The following is an 18,071-nucleotide window of genomic DNA, read 5'->3' as shown; positions in this document are numbered from 1 at the left end:
GCCCTGGTGTGTTTCTAATGTATAGTGAATGAGAAGGCTACATTCTCAAATCAGAAACATAAACAGGAACTGGTTGGTCTGAATTCCATTCAAATATGTCACTTCAGCCATAGTGTTTGTCCAACGTAGATTTTACAGGCAGGGAATGGGGTGGGGGAGCAAAAGCAACACAGACTCTCTTGCAGTCAGATCATCAGAAAAGGGTGTGCGAGAGTACTTTGCCTTGCTGAATATAAAGGGGAACTTAAACTTGAAACAAATAGTTATTAAAAGTAGAAGTGAACATGTGCCTCTGAATTATCTTCAAAGTATCAGTTCTTTGTGGAGTTGCAAGAATTATCCTCGAAGTATCAGTTCTCTGTGGAATTGCAATTCTGAATTGAATGTGTGAGCTTTTTGTTTTCTGTTCTGCTGTATAAAATGCTGCATGTTGCCCAGGCAGGCTGTTGACATCTGGTCTCAGAAAATACATTAGAAATCATAATGTTGTCATAGATGTAAAAGCCAAAGTTGGTTACATTTCAGAAGGGAAAGGAAGTTGTTTGCTTAGAGGGTTTTGGTTTTTTTTACGCTATTAATTATTAGTCTTGACACAGTTCTAGGGGGATGAAAAGATTTGGAAGGGGAAGGTTTCTGCAATACTAAGGAAAATAAGGAATTATTTCAGACTGGGGATCTCAGCAGGTCACATGGCAACAGTGGTGGCTACTGTGGTGGAAGTGGAAAAAGTGGCTCTAGGCTAGGCAGGCTTTTACCATGGCAGAGATGCAGAAGCAGCAGCAGGCCAGGCAACCAAGGCCTGTGTTGCACAGGCCACGCTCACACACTTGCTACCAAAGGCCGTATCTACTGCAGCTGCAAGGCCTCAGATTCTGCGGCATCTCGTGCCCATTCCTGGCCATGCCCCCAGCGTCTAATAGCCTAGCAGGCCGAATGGAGCAGCTTCCAGGGTTGGATCCAAGCCCGTGGGCTGTATGTTTGACACCTCTGAAATAGAGTGTTAGGAAATGAAAGAGAAAGTCATCCTTTCTTTGTGTGTTTCTGTCCCCAGATACAATTCTTTGAGCTCCACATGATTATTTTCTCTTGCTTTTCCTGCCCCCATTCACAGCTCCTTTTCTGTAGTCCTGCAGATACTCTGACTTTCCACATGATAGTATTCCTATGAGTTTAATTGTGTGTTTGTGAGGACTTAAAGTGGGATCCCTGATAAGGTACATCTGGGGAAAAATCTAATCCAAATTTGCTTATGACTATCAGATCAGAACATTATCCCCATGGCCTCTTTTTGTTTCCTTACTTCTGAATTAAAAATAAATAAAACAAAAAAAAATAGAAATAAGGCAATGGCAAATTTGTTAACTTAGAATGAAAGGAAAATTTATTCCATGGTTTTCATTTGGTTTGTTGTAATTTTCCAGAAGAATAAAGTACAGCATTATCGTTTAATGATGTATCTCCATATATTATATATATTTGTTGGAGGGAAGGAGAGAACAAAATGAGCTACATAGTTGATATATAATAGCGCTCCTAGAAAAGGATAGAGTCTCATTTAATAAAATTGCATTGTTATTCTGCATTAGAATTGTCATTTTAGAACAATCTGCATAATTTAAATATAAGATTTTAAGATCAATTTCTAGATGGAATACTAAGCATTTGCTTTAATTTATATAATTTAAAGTTGTTTACATCTTGCATTAAACTTAATAGCAAAACTCTAATTGTCTTCAGCAGAGCCAGTATTTTATCCTTTGTGCAGAATTCTGTAATGAGCATACCAGCCTTCTTGGGGAAAATGTACATTGAGAATGTAAAGACAATTGAACTAAAGTTTGATCCACCAGGTCATTTTTGAGTTGTGGATTTCCATAGGAAATTTGTGTCGAGAGTAGGATTGTTTTAATATTTTCATCTAAATCTGTCTGACTGTAGTCATACCACTTTCAATTAATTTTTTTTCCATAGGATCTTCTGCAAGAGGCTTAGCTTTCATAGGTTTTAACGATTGAAGGGCATTATGATCTGATATAAATCCCTGTAAAACCTAGGCCACACATTTTTACAGAATGATTCATACAAGTACAACTAGCCCAGGAATTTGTATATGAACTGAAAGAAATCTAGATACCTTATACAGTTATTTTTGCTATCAAAGAAATACACAGCAATGAGAAGATCATATTACAGTTTGTTATTGGAGTCCTTTATACTGTAATCCTTTGGTCAGTAGACCTGGTCTGGTAGGTACTTGGATATGGGACCTCCAGGGATTATTTTCTGTTGTGCTGATGTTCTTTCCTCCAAGTCAAGGCTGAATAAAACCCCATGGTATACTGCTTGAGCCTGATCCTACAAATAGAGTTAAATATCTGTATCTTTACTGGTGGGTGGGGAGCGGAAGTGCTCATCAAGTGTATTGCTTTGTAAAATCTAGCTCTTAATTAATACTGTGGAAGATACTGCCCATTAGATGAGAGGTAATGTCAAGATCCTTATGGTGTGTAAGGTCCCAAAGAGCAGGAGTTGTAGCATTATTAATGTTTCAGCATAGTTTTGGCTTGTTGCTGTTTCATGCTGTACACTGTTGGGCTGAGTTGCTATACATAACTGCTATACATAACTGCTTTCTTAGACTGGAGCCACCTGAATTTCATTTGTGGGTGAGGTGACCATATAGTAGATCCTTTTCAATTTTAAGAGCTCCTGCATCTTCGTGTAATGAGGGGTACAATATGAATGTAAATTATTATTTTATCAAAAGCTTATATTAAGTTTGGGAAGCCTAAAAGAGGTGTCCTTACTATAACATTTACATTTAAAAATAAAGGTAAGTGTTTATCCTGCATCTAGAAAAGAAAATCTAATGATCCTTTCATAAATCAGGGCTTGGTTGAACAGGAGTCTCATGAATTTCTGAATTCTGCCCGTTTATAAGAACGTGGCAGTCAGAGCAGAGGGACAGCATGGGGGCAAGAGGGGTTGGCTACTTGTGTGAACAAACACAGCTACAGGTTTGGTGTCCTGAGTCACTGTAATAGAAGCCTAAGACTTTAACCACATCATATCCCTTGTTTTAAGGGGTTGATGGATTTTTTTTTTTTTATTTATTTTGAAGACCAAAAGAACATTTGAGGCCATGTTGTCAGGGTAGGTTAATGAGTGCTCCCTGGTCTGTATAACTCCTTGAAGTTCTAAAGCATTTTTACAAATGCTGTGAGATGCAGTGCTGGGCCGTATCCCACAGAAGTTAATCACTAGGGGCTCCTATACACATGCTTGACTTGATTAATTGAATCTGCTGGTTGACATATTCTGGCAGCCTTCTACATCACATACATCAGCGTCGCCGCATGTCCTTGCACTGAAAAAATGGCGGCAGGGCGCTTTGACCTAAAGCTCATCAAATGTGTTTTATTTCAAAGCACACTGCCACCACTTTGTCAGTGCAGAGATGTGTGGCAATGCTGATACACGTGACACGGAAGGCTGCTAGAGCTCGTCAGTTTCCATGCTCTAAGCACATGTATAGGAGCCTTAGTGATTAACTTCTGTTGTTACAGTAGTGTTCTTACCAGCCATGTATGTAGGCCAGAGAGGACTAGGAAAAGAACTAAAATAAAAGCTACTGTTTTCTGATTTTTCTGAAACCCCCCCCCCATTTTTTCATTATGGCTAGGGTATACTGATCAAGATGGGTATGTTGTTCACAGACTCAGTAGAAGTGATTGGTTTTGTCTGCTGGGATTGCATTACATGGTATATTTTTTAAGTTTACTCTCTCCTGTTGTCATCACTGTGACATCATTTGCAATAAGGTGTAGGTTATAAGCTGCTTGAGCTAGCCAAACAGCTCTTTTTGATTCATTGGAACTTGTTGGCTGAGAGTTTCTTCTAGACAAGCTTGAACTTCAGGTTTCCAGGTGAACTTTCACTTGGCCCAATGGAAGGCTATGGAGCACTGAACATGAAAGTGAATTGTGATTCAGACCACCCAGTTCTTTCTGTTCTTCATTGTCTTGGAGAGGAGTTTACTTCATCCCTGGTCATGAAGTACCTTATTCTCCCCTGCTGTGGAGCAGAGGGTGAAATTCTTCCCATTTCCATACAGCAGAGAGTACTTGGTGAGTAGTCCCTTCGTTCCTGAGAATCTCAATTTGGCCAAGAGAGTTAGAGCCCTTGGCTAGTTTACTACCGTGCACATCTGAAACAGCTTAGGCCATTTAATAGGAGAGAAGCCAATCAGAGGCACATGATTTTGGGTTGTATTTGAGGGTCAAATCCAGAACCTCCTCGTTTAGGTCCTGACCCTTGTGTCACTAAGAACAGTTTTCTCTAACTGCAGTGGGAGGAAGGCTGGGCACTTTCTCTTGTACTTTGTGACATCTTGATTAAGACAGCATTTCTCTACTAGTTTCTCCTTGGCATTCCCACATGAGCAAGTGTTGCTGAAGTCTCAGAATTATATATTATTTTCAAATAACATTTACTGAAATAACGGGTGTCAGAACAATACAAAGTAAGGGAGTTTTCACAGTTTTAAGTAGAGTTCTGTAGTGTTTTTAGGATAAGGAAGGATGAGAATGACCTCAGAGTATTTTAGATTAATAGCATTATTTATGCTGCCTTTACGTTTTTACTGGACTTTGCACCTCCTGAGGTGATTTAACTTTTACAGTATGAAATAATTCAGTAAGAACGTGAAGTAAGTGTGCTGCATATCTTAGTCAAGCCTATTTATTTAGACACTGGAAGCTGCTGAAAAGTCTGAGGGTGATACCATCAGTCACCTCAACCACTTGGATTTTGCTCTGAAAGTAACTCTGTGACTTAGCTCTCTTTTATCTATCTTCTTGCAGCAATATTGTAATGAGAAGAAAACATGTAATTGCTCTGCAATTTCTATACTAAAATGTTTGCTTTTGAAGTAACTCCTCTTAGCTGGTTAAAATACTTCTGGGTCTTAGTCAAGCATTTAGTACAATTTGAAACTGCACTGTTAAATTTCATTGGTTGGACTTTTTATTAGATAAGGTAGAAATGAAAGCAGCAGGCAATTTAATTAGCAGTAATTTTTCTGGGCAAGTCATTACTTTGATGAACTTCAGAGCAATGTTTATGGCTCCTAATTAACCATGTTAGTCATTTGATTGAATAATCACTTTGGAAATGTTTCTACAATTTGATTAGAGTCTGACCCACTCTGATAGTCATAAATTAACTGATAGCACTTTAGAATAACAAGACTCTAGTTACTTTATGAGGAATAAACTTTCCTCTACTATATTTTTCAGTCCTTTGTGGCCTGTTTAATCTTACGGTAAGTTTGTATTTGAACAAGATTGGTACAAACAGGGCTTGTCTTGAAATACTGCAGATGTTATTTATAATTGACTTTGGAATACAAAGAATTATAGCCAGAGTTGTTTAAATGCACAGCTGTATCGACAGAGACATAGCCCCCTTAGACTGTCAGTTATATCATTTTGTAAGAGCAGGGTTCATGAGCTGCAAATAAGCTAGATTGCCAATACTCACAAATTTTTACCTAAACTAGAAAATAGCATCTGTTTCAGTTCTCAAGCTGTATCTTTTATGTATATTTTCCCTTTCTTACAATCCAGTTTATTTGATAATCGAAATGTTTCTTTGCAAGACCAATACTTGTAGTTTTGACTTCTAGCTTGCAAAAATACACTTGAACCATATGATCACTGAATCACTGATTTACTGCAGTTGCTCAGAATAGTTTTAAAAGAGGTCTGAAATACTAGAGCTCCAAAGAGACAGGTACTGAACATTTCATAAGGAAAAGAAGTAATAAAAAGTTTAGCAGGAATGTGCGAAGGAGACTTCAGACAGTTAAAGGAAAGTCTTATTACTATCCTGTGTTGTACTTGCTTTGTGAAGTCAGTGTAAAACCTCATTTTCTTATCCTGCCAAGCCCTTGATATTTATCACTAGTCAGTGAGCAGTGAAATTTAGAATTGCATTCTGAAAGGATTTTGTAGAGTGTATTGGGAAGATAATGTCTGGCTGTTCTGACCTCTCATTGCATCTTTTCCTGAGTCATGTGTTACTGATAGCAGATTTCATGGCTTAGTATAGGAGTTTATCACAAGATCAAATAGACTTTCTTTTGATAACCAGTAGGCAGGTTAAAATGATCTAGAAGAGCAAACATTTGTGGTGTGTGTTTGTTTGCAAGGTCCCGTGCACAGATGTGACTACCTGCAGGTAGAGAAAGGTGTGGACAACAGAAACATGTCTGATCAGAGCATGTCATTTTCAGTAACTTTGTTTAGCTTTTCTCAATTTTTTTTGAGTGCTTAAAGAAGCCTCAGCAGCGTAGACAGGAAATCATAATCTGTATATGCATTTGCAGTGGCTTGAATGTGCACAATGCTATTGAAAAGTGGAGGGAGGAGTGAAGGGAGGATCGATTTATAGCTGGATTGCTTAACTGGCTTTTAAAGTGTCTTAACAATTAGAGAAAATGCCTTGAGCCTTTCAGATCCCTGAACGCAAACTCAAAAACAGTGCCCTACTCAAGACTCAGCCTGGCGTTCCTTGTGATAATGATACCACATTTTGTGGTTTATTAGACTCCGCTATGACTGGCAGGCTATTCCATGTAATTGATTTTAAAATTATTGTTATGTCAGATTAGTTACCAGAAGACTTTGGATGTAAGAGTGTGGGTTTAAAAAATTAATTCCGACTTGTGTATTTTTGTTTGTAATCAGACTAAAGTGTGATTGTCATGGGAGCTGACCTTTAGCAAGGTTGATTACGATAAAAGTTTGAGTTCAAGTGCCTGTGTTAGACAAGATCAATGTTCCTTGCATTATAGGTTTTTCCTTCCTATGCCTTGTGCATGCTGCTCTGAAATGCTAACTATGTGCTGACAGGTTCCCCTTGCTGTGACTTATGTCCATTTCTGTTACTCTTCTGTCTGCAGCCTCTCATTGACAACCTGCACACTTTCGATTCCAGACAGTCTTTTCACTCACATTGTCTTCTTCTTTCAGAAGTGCCTAGCTGCCACTCCATTTACATGAGGCAAGAAGGCTTCCTGGCTCACCCAAACAGAACAGAAGTTAAGTTTTCACTTATGCGTTCCTTTTGTACAAGAGAAAATTATTTTTATTTAAAACCAATGAAGGAATGTGGGCATTCCACAATTGTCATTCTTCTCTGTTTCCAAATGATAAAACCATTGCAATACTTGTTACAAGTGCAGGGTAGCTATGTGATAGCTAGCTACAGGTTGGCTATGTTAAAAGCAATTTTAATGGAGATTTGCTCATTCTGCATTCTTAAGTCCCTATCTGTCAAAGAAAGGAGCACTTCTGAATTTGTTTATTTTTAATAAAATGATGACTTTTCCACCAGGCAATTGGTATGACTAAGGATAAGTTAAGGGATCATGTTGATATCATAAAGTTTTGAGCATTGTTTATTTGTTTTGGTCCTCTTTGAGCCTAATCCTACACCCATTTAGTAATGACAGAAATCTTGCTTGCTTCACTGAATGCAGAATTTGCAGTCTTTGTCGCAATCAATTTTAGTAAAATGTAGTAATGGCATATTATATTTAAATAGTAAAGATAATCTAGACTAGAAGAAAATTACTGCTAAAAGGCATTTTATCTTGATTCCCAGTTTCCTACTTTAATGTACAGTTTTCCATGATAGACAAAGGGTTTTCTCTCAAAAATGCTAATTTTGCCTGGCTCAGGAAAATTATGAGTGGAAATGACCAATTTAAAGGAAAAGTTAGACAGAAAATTGAATGCAAAAGCAGTGTTCTCTAAGGGGAATTTAATACAGGGTCAAATAAGGCCCAGTTCCATCATCAAGAAAGAACAAATTTGGCTACAGGTTGTATGTAGTTCAGTGATAAAGAGAAGGCAAGCACTATAAGACAAAATATATAGCTCACATAGGGAAAAGGGTGAATGAACAATCTCATTATAAACGATAAATTATGAAGTTCAGAAAACTGATAAGGGGATTCTGAAGACATCAAGGAAAAATCTGTAATGAAAACTTTCCTTAGTGTCCCTTAATACCGAGGTACCAAAAATTGTAGCACTAGTATAGACCTCATACCGGATGAAGATGGTAAAACTGATGATGACGTAAAAGGAGCAGAGATGCTCAATAAATATTTATATTCTGCATTTGGAAACCAGTCAGTACAGTTTTATGGAAAACAGGTCTTGTCAGACAAACCAGATTTTATTCATTGATGAGATTACAGGTTTGATTGATAAAGGTAATTGTGTAGAGGTAATATGCTTAGACTTTCATAAAGCTCTTGATTTACTGCTGCATGATATTCTGAGTAAGAAATTAGCACTATGTAATGATAAGGCACATATTAAAAAATAATTAAAGGATGAAGAATTGTCTGACAGATTTCAAAAAGTAGCCATCACTGGGCTATTGTTCAATTAGGGCATGTCTAGTGGGTACAGTAGGAGTTAATACGGCTCATTATTTTATTGCTAATTTGGATGTAAATATGAAATCAGTACTGATTTTTAAAACAGAAACATTTTGATGATGCTACGGTTGGTGGAATGGTAAACCATGAATATGGGAGTGTCATAAAGAGTGATTTGGATTACTGTGCTAACTGGGCCTATTAAAACAAAACAATGTATTTTTATACAGACACTGCAGAGTTTCATATTTAGGAACAAGGAATGCAAACCATCCTCATAGGATGGGGAACTATTTGGGAAAGAAGGAGGTCTGGAAAGGAGCTAACCTTGTTAGTGGATAAACAACCTGGCATCAGCAGTATGATGCTATGGCAAAGAACTTTTGAAATTTTTATATGTTTATTTAGAGAAAATAGGAACAATTATAGCATTTTTACTTCTGGAGATGGTAGTGATGAGATTTGAACCTGGAATGTTGTGCATCGTTGTGGTATGTACAACTTAAACTGAAAAATCAGAGTGTGTGCAGAAAAGGATTGCAAAAATTATTTAGTTTGGAGAATGTGCTTTTACAGCGAGAGAAATTTTTAAAAGGGCTCATTCTGTTTAGTTTATCTAAAAAGATTGACAGGTGGTTTGATTACAGTGTACAAATACTGCATTGCAAGAAATACTGGGTACTAACAGGCCATTTAATCTAGCACAGAAAGGAATCAAAAGCCTCAATTTGTCAGAAGCCAGAGTAGTGTAAGAGTGATGTTGTAACTGTAATGATCCAGAAATTATGCGAGAGGCGAGGATTTTTTAGAGTAGTATCTTTTATTGGACCGACTGTATAATTAGGAGAAAGTTAGACAAGTTTCTGAATTCTTCATCAGATCCCCTTTCACTTTCCAACTGGGAGACCTGAAAAAGAACATCTTGCATTCGAAAAGGTTGTCTTACTTTATCCTAACCACATAGTTGGTCCAATAAAAGATATATCACCCTAAGAAATCCTTTCCTCTCAGAAGCCAGGCACATTTTTGGAACAAACAGCTAAGGGAAGTGATGCTTTAGCCAAACTCAAGTTGTTAAGCACAGTATAGGTGTAAATTGGGTGAAACATTGAAGGCCTTTGATATACCAGAGGTCATGACCTTCTCGCCCCTTACTGCTATAAACTCAATGAAACTTTATTTCTCATATATCTGGTAAATAAATGCTTTTTTTTTTTTTTTGGTAATTTACAGGTTGTATGTATGAAAAGGCACCTAGACAGTTTTATGATGATACCTGTGTTGTTCCAGAGAAATTTGACAGTATGTATCCCACATTTTCTCTTCTCTTGTGAAGGGGGTTGAAAAGGGAAAGGCACAATGTCTCTTTTCTGTTGTTGATTAAAAAAGGTCAGTAGCATTCCAGTGTTAAGATTCCTTAACACACCATTTGCAGTGTGCCCAACCAAAGCTGACCTTTGTCTTTTGAAACCAGTCTTTCTTCTTCTTTTTTATTTTATCAGATGTGATTGAGATTGTGTCCAGAATTATGATAGAGGAGCATGCTTCTTGCTATCATGAGAGGCAAAAGGAGGTTTTCCATTGCACTGATGATCATATACAGCTTGTTATTAGGGAGTTAATGAAAGCTTATCTTGTAATTAAGAAAGCAGAACAGAAAGCAGCAGCTCTGGATTTACTGATGATCAATTCAGCCTTTGTCTCATTGTTCAGGAAGAGGTCCATCACTGAAAGCAAGTGCAACTGCTCAGTTTGGAGTTTGAAATATATTTCCTTTTTTAAGGTCTTTGAATATTGTGAGATGGGCTGTGTTTAAACATTGTGCGATTTAGTAATTCTTTAAAGGTGTTAGTGCCAAAAGATTTTTTTTTTCATAGCACTATTATAACTCAGATTTTTCCAAGAGGAGTAAAGGCGTCAAGCTAGATAAATATCCCAATTATCTGGGTTAAAAAATGAGAACTGCACACTTTTCAAATGGGGGAGGCTCTCGCATATCCAAGTTGGTTTGGGGTAGCAAAAAATATATGCCATAGTCTGAATCATACTTTTAAAAAAAACTTAGGTCTCAGTATTGCTAAATTTCACCATTCCATTGTCACAAAATAGACATGGTCCAAGGTGTGATAGTTTTTACTGAAAATTGCCCATATACTCGGGGAATGTGATGAATGTTGGGAATGTGATGAATGCTGATTGTGTCTTTTATTTAGCATATCATTTTATTTTTTATTTCTGAGATAAATCCTCCTTTCAGAGATATTCATGACGAGGAAGCAATATCTATCTATTTCCTCCTTGAAAAACTTAAGATTTTCTTTTGGGAAAGGAGGGAAAAGGCAAAATAAAACAAATGATTTTGATTTAACCAACTAAATCTTTGGAAATATTTTTGCATTTGCATTGGAAGCAGTCAACCTAACCTTTCTGGAAGCACTAAGTAACAGAGCTCCATTCATTTGACAAGAACAGTGTGACGTAATCAAAAGCTGTGTGTGTTCAAGCTGGTGAGAGTGTGAGTGTGTGGAAATAAACACATTTTTCTCTCAAAATTAGAGATTTAGGCTATCTTGTATTGGTTAAGAATCTGATTCTCATAGCACTGCACTTGCTATTTACGCATTACTCAACTCCCCTTAGAAGAAAAGACTTGTCCTTGAAAGACAACAGTGTCCAGGATTGGAACTTAAACCTCATATAAATCAACACAAGGTTCTTTGATTTATTTGTTTTCCACTGCTCTTGACTCAGATCCCCCACGATTATAAAGAGTGGTGCTATTTTATTTTTATTATTATTATGATTATTATTATTTTGACTACATTGAGCCTTTGTGCAATGGCAGTGAGGTTGTCCTGTGTTCTGATTGATGTAAAATCCTGCCTTCTAGGACTAAAAAGGACAGACTACTTATTGGTGAGAACTGCAGCTTTTGTAGTGAGGAGGAGAATAGTTTTACCAATTGATGGAGGATCACTGTCGTTATTTGCAGAAAAAAAGTCTCTGCTTTTACCTCAGATCTTTTAGCCATTGTTGTTTCCATGAGCTGTTCAGTAGCAATATGATTTTAAAACAGACTAAAAATGCAAGGGGGGAGGGTTCATTTGCAATTTGTGGAGCAGTTAGCAAAATGTTGTTGTTTATTTGATCACTTCCCCTGGATTTGGAATTTAAGAAAAAATAACTTACTGCTCTTCAGGGGAAATACTAATCTAATATGTAGGTATGCGTAAAAAATAATGTGTGCTAAAATGTGTTTATATGCAAGTCCCATATGCCACAAAGGAACTCGCATATCTACAGGATTTGCATACCTATACATAAAGCACATGCTGTTTAACTCCAAGTCAAATATTCTGTCAGATTTTCCTTAGAAGAATTTGCATGCAAAAGAAGTTTCAGTCAGTAGGGTTTTACAGCTTTATGAAGTACACATTACATTTTCAAACCGGGGATTGTGCAAAGTATTGTAAACAAATAGTTCTTTAGACCTTAGAGTTGCTTACAAAAACAGCTTGTGTTCTTTCAGATACAGGGTGTTGCAAAATGTTGTTTGCGGCTGCGATTTGCATGCATCAAAACTGGGGTGGTAGGTGGGAGCAGGGTGGGGATAACAGGGACTGACATGAAATGTGACTCAATTCAGGTAATCCATATCTTCATCTTAGTTTATAATAAATTACCTGTAAATGTATGTTGTATATAATTGACAATAGGGGAAGGAGGTGGTTTGGTAGGATTTTTAAGATTTTTTTTTCACACAGCTTTAGGAACAGTAGTAATTAGTTTTGCATTGCATCTAGCAAGCAGGTAATTGATAAATTTTAATACTATTTTGTATATGTAGGCGACATCAAACAAGAACCAGGGATGTACCGTGAAGGACCCACATACCAGCGACGAGGCTCACTTCAGCTGTGGCAGTTTTTGGTAGCCCTTCTTGATGACCCATCAAATTCTCATTTTATTGCTTGGACCGGCCGGGGCATGGAGTTCAAACTGATAGAGCCAGAAGAGGTTGGTGTAGAAGGTCACAATCATAAGGCCAACATTTCCCTAATTAGATTTATGCATTTTGAAAATTACTAGTGCTTCTTTTTTGGATGCAGGCTTTCTTATCCTACTTGAAATGTTATTTGCATAGGAAGCGAGAGAGGAGTGGTACTGTACATACCAGTACATCTGGAATAGATGGACATTGTTGTAAGTCTCTGTCAAGTTACTTCCGGACTTTCCTTATCAAACACAGACAATGACAAAAGCAAAATGGGAGCTTGAAAGACAGAATGTCAAAATGCTTGAGAGTCAAAGTTAGGGACCAGAATCTTAAAAGAGCTGTTTCTGAGCTCCTTAGATTAACTTGGGATCTGTGTACCTAATAAGGCAACCAGGTTGTAGCTGTATTTGTCTAGAGGAAAAGGCATCCAGGACTCGTAGTAAAGCTGATATCTAATAAAAGATAGTAACTCTACTACGAGTTCTGATTGCCTAATAAGGCAAGGAGTTTTAGCACTACATTTTCAAAATGTAGTATTTGAAAATCATCTTTTTAAAGAGTTTTGGTTGTTGAATGGGGCATCTAAAATCTACAGCTGAAAATTTGAAAATTTCAAATTTTTCAAACAATTCTGGAATCCAGTAGGAGTTAAGTGTATACTCCCTTTAGGTTCCTTTGAACCCCACCCTTGTGCAATGTGGAATTATTAATACACTCTCAGACCTTGAACTGGGAAGGATTCATTGTTATATATGATATATAATGCTACTAATATGCATAAATATTTGTTGAAGAGGGGCTTAAAAATCACTTGTAGAACTAAAGGAAAATGGAATAAGAAATATAAATATAATAGCTGTTTAAAAAAACAAAAGAAAACACTAGATAGAGCATGAACCATCCAGAATCTCCCCACACTCCAAAACAAAAATGGAAATTGTTGGACAGTGTTCCTATATGCATTTAACAGAAGTTTGCCTGTACGTGTTTGTTTTGGTCCGTATACTCAAAATGAGGAATTGGTTTAATTTGAGCATGGGGAAAGAATTATGTATGTTGAAGAGGGGATTAGAATTAACTTTCTCCCTTAGGATCTGCTGCTAGCTACAGCAAAGGAGATTTCAGGTTGGGAAGGGGTGTAAGGTGTCTGTACACACCCTCAAGTGGGTGTGCTTTGTTAGAGGAATCTCTGGCATCATTTAAGGAAGTTTTCAGATTGCTTTATTACAGCAAATCAAGCAGCTAGTAGCCCCAAAGGACTCTTAAAGCAGTCAGGGGCTGGCAAACTGGCTGTGTCTCCCTTCCTCTAGATGTGGCACCTGTAGTAGCAGACAAGGATGGAGATGCTGGCTTTGCTGCATCAGCGAAGTTATGCTGGGCAGGTCCTTGCTTAAATAGCTGATCATTTAAAGCAGTACAGTGCAACAGAGGATTTTAATTATTTTAGTTGATTTATGGTAAACCGTAGTAGGTTCACCATACTCTGTTCATGTGCTGGTTGATCAGTGAGGTTAGGCGAATATTGCATTCACACTTCTGAAGCCTAATGTAATAAAAGAAGTCTGATGTGTAATACCTTCTGAAGTCAGTGAACAGACTCTTGTTGATTTCAGTAGATGTTGCAACTTGCCTGCGCAAATATTTTTCCAGATGAGTTTGTTAAATCAATTAAGGAGAGTGGCCAGAATCCTTTAAAGATAATGAAGTTTTCTTTAAAAATAGTTCCTGACCTCTGGAAGTCTGCAGTTGATGTTAGATGCAAAACCCACAGGACATTGATATATTATACACCTACTTTGGTGCTCTGTGAACTTTTTTTCTTTCTTTTGGACAGTGATTTTTAACATTTATTTTCAAAACATTGTTTCTCCTCCAAAGGGCAGATCCTTGTCTTATGTAAGTTTCCTTTCTCCCCTTCTTTCTGCATATCCATCACCCATTGCAGATGCAACAGATTCTCCATTTCTCTCCCTTACTCTCTACTCTCTATTGCTTGTGGTTAGCTATGAAGTCTAGTCTATGATGTCTTGCAGATACTAACTGGAGGTGTTTAATATGAATCTTTTAGTCTTATATCTGCACATAAGACAATGGGCCAAATTCAGTTGTGGTAGGGGGAGGATGTGCTCTACATAGTGTAGGACATGTATTACTGTATTCCTCTGTTTTGGACAGAATAGAGCCAAATGTACCCCAATCTGAAGGGTAGTTTAAGTAACTACCAGCAAAGCTCAGGCTAAGTCGTCCCCATCCTCCCCCCGCCCAATTTATGCTGTTCCTAGGATTTCCCAGCAAAACCTTTTAATCAAAGAGCACCCTTCCCTCTAGGATTAAACTCTTTTTATCCTGACTGAAGTTACCCAGATCTACATGGTAGTTTGACTAAGCGGTAATTACGTTGCACTTCCATATAGTGAAATCAGGATGACTCACTAAACTTACTCACAGTTCCTTTGAGCATTTTTACACATGCTCCTGATGCAGTGCTGGGTGCTTTTAATTAGTGAGCTAATTAAAAGTGCCCAAACATCACATGTATCAACAGTGCAGTATGCCTCTGTGCTGAGAAAATGGCAGCAGTGCGCATTGAACTAAAGCACATTGAATGCGTTTTAGTTCAAAGTGCACCACTTGCATTTTCTCAGCACAGAAGCAAGCTGTGCTGCTGATACACATGATGCGCAAGGCTACCAGAGTGCATCAATTTACGTGCTCCAGCAGACTCAATTAATCAAGTTTGATGCGCTGAATGATGCGCTGAATTTACAGTACGTCGGAGCAGGCTCCCCTTGTGTGTAAGTGCCCTTTCTGATATGTTCAAACAGCTTAGACTCCTTCATGCTCACTAACCTAAATGCCTAGAAGACATAAGGAGATCTAAATTAAAATAGGAAGAGCTTTTGTTAATTTTCAGACTTCTGTTAGTTCCTTTTCTTGCTACTCTACACTATCATGATCTCCTGTATGGTATGTGGACACTCTTAGATTCATAGAGATGCAAAATTCATAGATGTAATTGTGCAGGGGCTAAATTATGTATTGGTAAGTGAGCTGTGGGGAATCTAATGTGGTTTTTCATGAGGAGGAGGGAGCTGGAGTTCAGTTGGTTCTTCCAGGCCTACTTGGTCATAGCCTTATCTCTATTATGGCCCATTTTCTTATGACTAACAGCTCCTCAACAGCTCTTAAGGAATTCTAATTCAAATTAGGTGAACATGGCATGCCTGTTACTTGCTAATCATCTTTCCCCAATAAAAGACCAGACAGTGAAGTCCTGTACCCCTCTCATTTATACCTATAAGTGGAGGTTGGAAGCAGCTGATGTATCTTTCATTCTTCTCCTATGCTTTAAATGTTTGAAACCATATCAAAGGAACACCTTTCCTGTTAGAAAGCACTACCTTGTTGAAGGTTATATACCTGATTTGGTGCTATGTCCACGCTCTGTGTTCATTTCATGTTTCAGGTCTGAAACAAGGTTCTGATAGATTCAGGAATAAATTAGGTGCAATCAAGTCAAATAGGAGCTACCAAGAGATGAATATGCAAACCAGTTGGTTTTTTTGAAAGGGGGAAGAGTATTAGCTGGTGTAAATTGTCATTGACACACTAATATGATTCATAGCAAAGTCTGGTTAGTCAATGGAGTTGTGACAATCTGCACCAGCCTGACAGTCTGCCCCAGAGATATGTAATAATGTTTTGAAAACGAATTTTTACAGTCACTGTCCAGTTGGAGACAAGATTTTTTTTTCTAGCAGGCATGCTTTTTGGTGCACACTTGGGTCTGCGCTGAGATGGCAATATTGCCTTATTTAGGAGTTGGCACCTGGTGAGTGAGAGCAAATGGGTGGGGGGAGTGCTTCATGGCATTGCTAAGAAGCATGCAGTTCACTGTTCTTCCTGTGATCTGAAAAAACTTTTCTGCAGTCAATAAGTGTGATGAGACATACAAGGGATTGTGGCTTCAGGTACAGAACGAACAGCTGAACTCTGAAACAAGCAGCTGTTTTCCTGGAAGTGCATCTGGTAATAAAACAGGAAGTATAAAGATGGACAGAAAACAGGTTACAGCAACAGGCATATGTTACTAAAGAGCAGCTTTTGGAGAGCTCCATGAAGTTGCCTGTGACTCATTTTAGAAAAGGAAATAAAAGAATTGCAACCAGGCAGTTTTCTGTGGGCATGCTTTTTTTGTCATACATTTTCCACAAGCCAGTTCTTCAGCCAGTTCTCATAGCAGCAGTTCTCATCTCTGCGTATAGTAGTTATGTACTGGACCCTCAGAGGTGGTTGTCTGTTGACTTGCATCTTCTAATAGTTTTAGTATTGTTGCTGCAACAGCTGCAATTTGTCTGACTTCTTGAAATGAAGTGTAAAAGGGTTTGATCTATTTTTATTGTGTATTCATGTGTGTACATGCTGTACTTTGGCGCTCCAGCAACCAAGGTGAGACAGGAAAAATAGGGAATATCCACAAAGTAACTTGGAAAAAGTAAAATTCTCAGGCTACTGACTCTTGAAAAGTGTCTACCTTTATTTCTTTTCCATTTTTTTTTTAAAACTCCCCACTGCATTCACAACTAAAATAGCCTATTGTCAGGTGACAGTGGGTGATTGGCTACCTAGTTTAAAAAACACGCTAGGACATGGAAATGTGGGTCACAGCAACCTTTTTTTCATTATTTATACTGTCAATGTGAAGTTTTAGTCCCTACTCCTGCTTTTTAAGTAAAATATTTACTGATAAGATCTACTTGTTTAAATGCATTTAACAAATCAATGCTAATCCATTCTTGTGGCAGGTGGCACGTCGCTGGGGAATTCAGAAAAATAGGCCAGCTATGAACTATGATAAACTTAGCCGTTCACTTCGCTATTATTATGAAAAGGGAATCATGCAAAAGGTGAGCAGCTAATGCAGCATTAAATTTCCCTGGAATGTTGTATGTTAAGGAACACTTGTAATTGCATTGCTTAGGCAGGTCTTTCACCTGCTTAGACAAATGTGGAGCTTTAGTTTTTATGTCCTATAAGGCTTTGTTAAGTGTACAGGGGGGCAGTGTACACTTTTATGCTATGTTAACCTATCTGTGTAAAAGATGGTCATATTGCTAGTCATATTGGGGATCCTGTTTTTTCTCTGTTTAAGAATCCCAAATTCTCTGATTACCTCCAACCCCCATCCATGTTTTTCCGTGATTGAAATGAAACGCCATAGGTATCAGTTGAACACAATGTTTTAGTGACATATTTACAGCTTTAAAGCATTTTGGAAGCCTACCAGTGCCTCAATCATTATAATAAAAAGCATTCTAAATACCTGTATATTTTGGCGTTTCATCTTGTTTTTTTATCATGCAAAATCAGCCCCCTTCACTCACTAGGATGTGTGTCTAGCTGCAGCTGTCCACCCTGCTGGTTTGTGGCACTGAGCAACTCTGATATGCCAGTGTCCTTCAGTCCCCTCCAGGCCTACAAGTGTATGGGTATATGAGGAAGAGGGAGTATTGGCAGAGGCACTGCGTTTGAGTGGGGCGGAGGCCATTGGCCACACGGGGAGTGGGGGTGGGCAGGTGATACATCAGACACATGCCCTCCCCTGCATCACCTGTGGCC

The 18,071-nt window shown here is 38.0% G+C and overlaps 1 protein-coding gene across 4 annotated transcripts in view; it reads left to right on the top strand.

Moving 5' to 3' along the window:
- The window catches only part of ETV1 (ETS variant 1), a 77,885-nt gene that overhangs the window by 53,743 nt on the left and 6,071 nt on the right, over window positions 1–18,071 (top strand). For 3 of the 4 annotated variants that reach the window (XM_019533992.1, XM_019534000.1, XM_019534016.1), the window contains 4 exons: window positions 7,035–7,103; window positions 9,689–9,757; window positions 12,303–12,472; window positions 17,258–17,359. In XM_019533992.1, coding sequence (XP_019389537.1) covers window positions 7,035–7,103; window positions 9,689–9,757; window positions 12,303–12,472; window positions 17,258–17,359 — 410 coding nt within the window. The remainder of the gene's footprint in view (window positions 1–7,034; window positions 7,104–9,688; window positions 9,758–12,302; window positions 12,473–17,257; window positions 17,360–18,071) is intronic. The other variant, XM_019534009.1, reaches the window with a different exon arrangement.

Source organism: Crocodylus porosus, unplaced genomic scaffold (assembly GCF_001723895.1).
Source record: "Crocodylus porosus isolate Cpor-Errol unplaced genomic scaffold, CroPor_comp1, whole genome shotgun sequence".
NCBI classification, from domain to species: domain Eukaryota; kingdom Metazoa; phylum Chordata; order Crocodylia; family Crocodylidae; genus Crocodylus; species Crocodylus porosus.
This window is presented reverse-complemented; position numbering and strand designations above follow the sequence as displayed.